A 6,350-nucleotide genomic window follows, 5' to 3' on the forward strand; every position below is an offset into this window, starting at 1 on the left:
GGTGCATTCGCAACCACCATCTGGCACCTGGGACTGCTCGCCACTTTCCATCGCCCAGAGGTGAGAGGGGCGGGCAGCGAAGAGGCGCAGAGCTGGTGTGACCCAGTTCTTCGGAAACTTTCAGCTGCTCTCAACCATCCCACCAACCCGAAACCCTTTAATCATCCATCAAGCCAGAGAAGTACAACGACCTCTCTAGCCTTTGGAACCGGAAAAGACGCGAAGCAAGAAAAGCAAGACCAGGAGGTTCGCATCTTTGCCTCACCACCGCCCAACCACAGCGCACGCAGAGCCGCAGCGCGGCCGGCAGGGGCCGCTGTTTACTCGGAGCAGCCGCCCCGCCGCTGCCGCGCCCGCACCTCCCACGCCCCTCCCGGCCCAGCTCGCCAAGTTCCTACAGCCCCCAGCCGAGCGAGCGCCGGGAACGAGCACCGCCCGGGTAGCAGCGGACGGCGCAGACCAGCCAGGCTGCGGCGCACGTCAGAAAGGCTCCTGGGAAACTCTCACCGGCCCGGGACCGGGGAAGGAGAGAGCGAGCAGCTCCAGGGCGCGCAAGTCTGCAAGGGAGTGCTCCGCTCGGCACCTGTTCCTCTCGCGCCACCGCCTTCCCAACCCCTCGGACCCGCGCCTCCTAGGCGCCCTCCCGCCCCGGCGATGAATCCCGCGCTGGGCAACCAGACGGATGTGGCCGGCCTGTTCTTGGCCAACAGCAGCGAGGCGCTGGAGCGCGCGATGCGCTGCTGCACCCAGGCGTCCGTGGTGACCGACGACGGCTTCGCCGAGGGCGGCCCCGACGAGCGCAGCCTGTACATCATGCGCGTGGTGCAGATCGCCGTCATGTGCGTGCTCTCGCTCACCGTGGTCTTCGGCATCTTCTTCCTCGGCTGCAACCTCCTCATCAAGTCCGAGGGCATGATCAACTTCCTGGTGAAAGACCGGAGACCGTCTAAGGAGGTGGAGGCGGTGGTCGTGGGGCCCTACTGACCGGCCCTCCGGCCCCGCGGCGGCCGCCCCACACCTCCCCACCTCGCCAGCCCGGCCGCGCCCCCTCACCATCCGAGACCGGGCGACGCAAACCTGTCGGAGTCAATTATTTCTCCCGACTCCTGCCTTTCGGGATGAAGCGACCTGTTTCTCGCTCGCTCTTGGAAAGTCCCCAGGCCTGGCTGGAGGAGGAGATCGCCCTCACTCTGGACTGAGCAGCAAGTGTCAAGAGGAGGGAGATTAGGGCGCAAACTTTGGAAGCTGCTTGGGATGCGGGAAAACCGACGGGGCAAAGGCCCTTCTCCACCCGCAGGTGGGCCAAGCTCTGGGGGCAGGTGGAGAGGGCGGGCAGGGGAGAGACCCACCAGCACCGGATGCCCGATGGCCTGGAAAGCGATCCGTGCATACGCCACGGAACAAAACTAATGGGGGCTCAAATCCGTGTCCGGATTGGCGCCCGTTCTCTCCCGGTCCTCCCAGCCCTGGCGGGAGAGGCGATGAATACCTTTGCTTGACTGCAACGTGCCGTTTTAAGGGGTTTTTGTGTTTGCTTGACTATAAATATTTGATAACTCTTTTTCTGCCCTAGTGACCTGTTTGCCTGCTCGGGAGTTAGGGTTTTGTCATCGTGGGGAAAAGGGTGGGGGAGGGGGAGCCTGCGAATGTGAACGGGGTGAGTTGTTTCTTTTATTTCATTCACAACTGGGTCTTTGGAGAGCCGGGCTGGTGCCACAGCTGGCCCCCGGCAAAGACCCGAAGTAGAACTGTGTCTGTAGCTCGTGACTGCACGATTTATGCCACAAAAGTGCTCTTGACATTCGTGACACCGTTTTGACTTTTTATTTTTCGTGTTTAACATTTCCTTAATAAATGCAATATTTAAGTGGTGTTTTTTTCTGGCCTCTTGGTGGTCATTGTGCGCTCCTTGCAGAAGGGAACGGGGCAAGGAGTCTGGTTGCTGGTCCAGAGAATTCGCTTTGGAGAGCTGTGATTCCACTCGTGGTTCCCCCCGAGGGAGGAGGTGGGGACCAGAGAGAGAGGCCTGAGCCCAGTGAGCCGTGGCCAAACCTCAGGCCCAGGAGGAGCACCCTCTGTTTTCTCGGGCAGTTAATATTTTATATTTCATTTAGACTCAGCTCTTCAGCCAGGCGAGAGGACAGGAGGGCCCAGTGGGAACATTACCCTTCCTGCAGGCTCAGGCGGCGGGTACACAGGGTTACTCTGCTAATGAAAGGAAGAGAGGGCTTGGCCAGCCTTCAGGGAGGGCGTCTTTCCCCTGAGCAACCAATATCATCAAGAAGGCATCAGGATGCTACTCAAAAAAAAAAATTAATAAATTATTTAAATGTGAGGAACAGTAGCTGCTAAAAAGTACATAGTGACGTTAATTCTCCCAGGGGTAAGCCATGGGACAAAAACATGGGACGCATTGTCTTTGCCCAAATTAAACATTTTCTAGAGAAAGGATGAGATTTAAAAAGAGACCCCACCCCGCCTGCTCTTGAATTTAGAGTCATCAGGCCTAGCCAGGCAGAACAGTCCAAGGGGGGTTAGCCAGGTCCTGAATGTCAGAGCTGAGGGTCACAGCCCAAGCTGAGAAAGTGGGGCCTAAGTGGAGCTACAGATGGTCTTGGGCACAGTTAGGGCTCAGAAATGGAACAGTTTTGGAGAATAGAGAAAACCGTGAGTGTGAAAATCACCCAGAGGAGGCAATAGCCTCAAGCTTGAACTTGGCAAGAGGTTTTGAGCAGTTTACTTTTATGCCCTGGTTCGGATCCTCTGCTATGCTATAGCAAGTAAAACTTCACAGTAGCGGAGAGAAGACTAAAAATTTCAATAACAATCCAGTGCCCCTTTTACTTGGGAAGAAGCACAACTGGTGTAAACAGTGTCAGTGACTCAAAGGGTTGGGACCGAGAGGTTTGAATGTCCTTTAACATCCTGCCCACTATTCAGTGTCTATTTCACTCTCAAAGTAAATCTTGCCAGGGTTTATGACCTAGAATAATTTTTTGAATGCTAAATAGCATCGGGCTTCAAAAGGATTTTGATGTTTTGTCTATTGTCTTCAGCAGTAAGGGTTGGCTTGCCTTTTGTGTTTGCTTGTTTGTTTGTTTTGAATCTGGGGAGAGGAGCAGGGTCAACGTGTAGTCAAGGGCGAGTCATGGAGGGCAGTATACTTTCGCAGATGTTTAGGACAGGAAATGGAGGCTTTTTATTTTGTGGAGAGTCTCTGTGGCACCCAGTGAACCTGCTGCCTCCATGTTTCAAAGGGAGAAACACAGCAGAACAAACAGTTCACTCTGGGACTAACCTGGCATTTAAATTAAACTCAGAGTTCCTGTGGCTGCAAAATCTGCTGAGGGTCCCTTTCCCCCACAAATTTATTAGCCCCTCAGCGAATTCCGTGTTGTGTGGAAATCCATTTTGGGATAAAAAGCCAATCAGCTAGGAATCTTGCGTTGGGCTCTGCTATGTGGGACGTACATGTGTATATAGCAAGTTTCAGACACAAGAAAGGTTTCACACCTCCAGGCCAGTTATTACTTGTTTCTAGAACACAGAGATTTCTATTTAAAGCTGAAGTCTTAAAAGTTGAGAGAGAGAGCCTGCCCAAGTTCCCTATACTCTCTTCTCTACTGCTACTATCTCTGCTTCTGTCACTACCATCTCCTCCATCCTTGTTCCTCTAAATCCTTCTTCACCCCGCTTTCCTCTCTGCTGCACCTCAAAAGCAAAATTCAGTTTCTTTTTACTTCAACAAAGCCTCTCAATTCTCCTACTCCGAGAAAGTGTGGTTGTCAGACAAATCAGAAGCTGCAACATTTAGTCCTCAGGTAGCAAAGATGCGTGAACTGAGCTCTGTGATCCATGGTCTATGCATTATAGGGAAATGCACAGAGGCTGAAAATATCATAGCTCTGGGGACCATTTCCTGCCAACAACTCTTCTCTACAGCTTCTCGATCCATTTGCTACTTAGAGAGATGCCAAGCGGCTCTGGTTTTTATAGATGAGGCAATGTGTACAAGAAGCTTTTTACACTCCCTATTCCCTGTGGCCACACAGCAACCACTTTCCGAGGCCCCACACCACTCCCTGTCTCTCTCTGCTTTGGGCTCTCTTTTTCCCTGATCCTAACAAATGCATTAAATGAAATGTTTAAATCCTGTTCGGAGTGTACGGAGTGTCAGTCCTTTCCCACAGATGTGCTGCAAGGAAGGTGAGTTTTAAAAGTCACTCTCTGGGTTTCACATAAGAAAAACAACATCAGTTTTAAGAAACTGGGAACTGAGAAGAATTAGATGCAAACAGGCAGATTTTTATCATCCCTCACTTAAGTCCACCATTGGGTCAGTGATTAGGGGAAAGCCCTGACAGAGAGAGAGAGAGAGATGGCTTCCTGTGAAAGCTTGCTGTATATGACATGGCCCACAGGGAGGTCTCTGATACTCCCTGAAACTGCCTGGAAATGGATCGGAAGCAGGGAGAGGTTTTCAAGGGACACAGCAAGTGGATTGGTGGGATTGTAGCCCTCACAGGCTGTGCAGACGGCCACTGATGCCTCGGAGCCTAATTGGGTGGCCTCCATATAAGTAGCTTAGCTAATTGCTGGCAAGTGGTATTTTTCTCAAGAATGGTGTTATGAATCCTTCCACTCTCTAAAAAATGTATCAAGAATTTGAGCACCGGACACAGTGAAGACTGCTTGAGGGAAGTCTAAGCACAAAGGTCACACACGGTGTTAAGTCCAAGATCGCTCTGGCTCCGGGTGGATGGTCCCGCGCCTGCTTTCTGATTTCCAAGCCACCCTGGTCTCTCCTTGATTCCTGGGTCAGCCCTGTTACCGAGTGTCCCTGCAGTAATTCTGGGTGAGGGAGGGAAAGGCACACTGACCATAGTGTAAGAACGACAGGTTCTGGTATCTAGGTGTCTGAGTGGCCTCCTCCCTAAAATGAGGAAGATGGATTCTAAAACATTCCAATTCTGAGATTCTACTGAATTAGTCTGTTTCATATTTCCTTGTGTCTTAACATGTTTTTTAGATCTCTATCTCTTCAATAGGTAAGTTAAAAACATATTTTACCAAGGTTCCAATCTTGGTCCTCCAGGTAGAAAATCCCACCCCCCAAAAGTCAAATGCTCCTTGACGCAGGATATGCACGCTATTTACAATCATCTAAGCAGTATTTCAGACACCTAGCCAGTCCTCGGTAAACAGCAGTTTCTCAGCTGACAGATCACACATCACCTAAGGCAGACAGTGCCTTAACTATTCCAGATCTCTGTGTTCTCACTGGACGAAGCAATGGAAAGCGGAGCCCAGCGCACTCGGGAGCAAGTAATCAGCAGTGGTTCCCATAGGTGTACACACATTCAGACTAATATACACTGTTGTTTATTGAACTTCGGGTGTATTTCAAAACTAAGTAACAGCCAATTTTTCTCCCCTAAAGCATGTTCCCCTTCCAGCTTCTGCAACAGCGCACAGCAGCTGGTCCCACGCAGCGGTTCTCAACCTGTGGGTCGCGAACAATGAAAATACATCCTGCATATCAGATATTTACATTACGATTCATAACAGTAGCAAAATTACAGTTACGAAGTAGCAACGAAAATAATTTTATGGTTGGGGGTCACCACAACATGAGGAACTGTATTAAAGGGTCGCGGCATTAGGAAGGTTGAGAACCACTGAAGAGCCTTCCTTAGCACTGGCTTATTATACTTGTCACTTTGGGGAGGAGGGGTTGCAATGCCAGGAAAGGATTTCAGGGTTCAGTTTGTTCTCTAAGACGCAAACCCAATTTGAAAGCCTGTTGAAGCAGCAAGTCTACAGCAATCCCCCAAACAGAAATCAACAAATCTTTTATCTACCTGCCAAGTCCCACTTAGATATCTGCACAGTAGCTCAGATGGGATATGTTACAGTCAGCTCCACCAGTGGCAACTGTTTCCTAATATCTGAATTGACATGCTCAATGGTTAATTGCTCCCATGGACAACCTCACTCTGTCCTCCTTTCCAGATACTACATTTGTATTGTTTCAAACACTTAACATGTCTGAAAGTCCAGAATTATATTTATAGCATCAACTGAGATTTAAAAATTCGTGGAAAGTATAGTTTAGGGGAAAAATAAAGTAGATGATATTATCAGCAATTCATAAATCATTTACAGTGATAACAAAATAGTCTGAATGTATTATTTATATTTGAGAAATTCAAAATATTTCAGAGGGAGTCTCTACAGGGACTACTATAAGGATAACTAGATGCATTTCAAAATAATCTTTAGCAAGCTTGTAAACAGTGGCCTGCTTTTAACCCAAATAACAATACAGTATATACTGAGAATAAAGAAAG

The 6,350-nt window shown here is 49.6% G+C and overlaps 1 protein-coding gene across 1 annotated transcript; it reads left to right on the forward strand.

The window, feature by feature from the left end:
* The first annotated feature begins 259 nt into the window (after window positions 1-259).
* Window positions 260-1,872, forward strand: RPRM (reprimo, TP53 dependent G2 arrest mediator homolog). The gene has a single exon (XM_059702503.1). It carries the CDS (start codon window positions 655-657, stop codon window positions 982-984), a length of 330 nt encoding a protein of 109 aa, XP_059558486.1. The 5' UTR covers window positions 260-654; the 3' UTR covers window positions 985-1,872.
* Window positions 1,873-6,350: the final 4,478 nt, after the last annotated feature.

Source organism: Myotis daubentonii, chromosome 7, assembly GCF_963259705.1.
Source record: "Myotis daubentonii chromosome 7, mMyoDau2.1, whole genome shotgun sequence".
In the NCBI taxonomy this organism is placed as follows: domain Eukaryota; kingdom Metazoa; phylum Chordata; class Mammalia; order Chiroptera; family Vespertilionidae; genus Myotis; species Myotis daubentonii.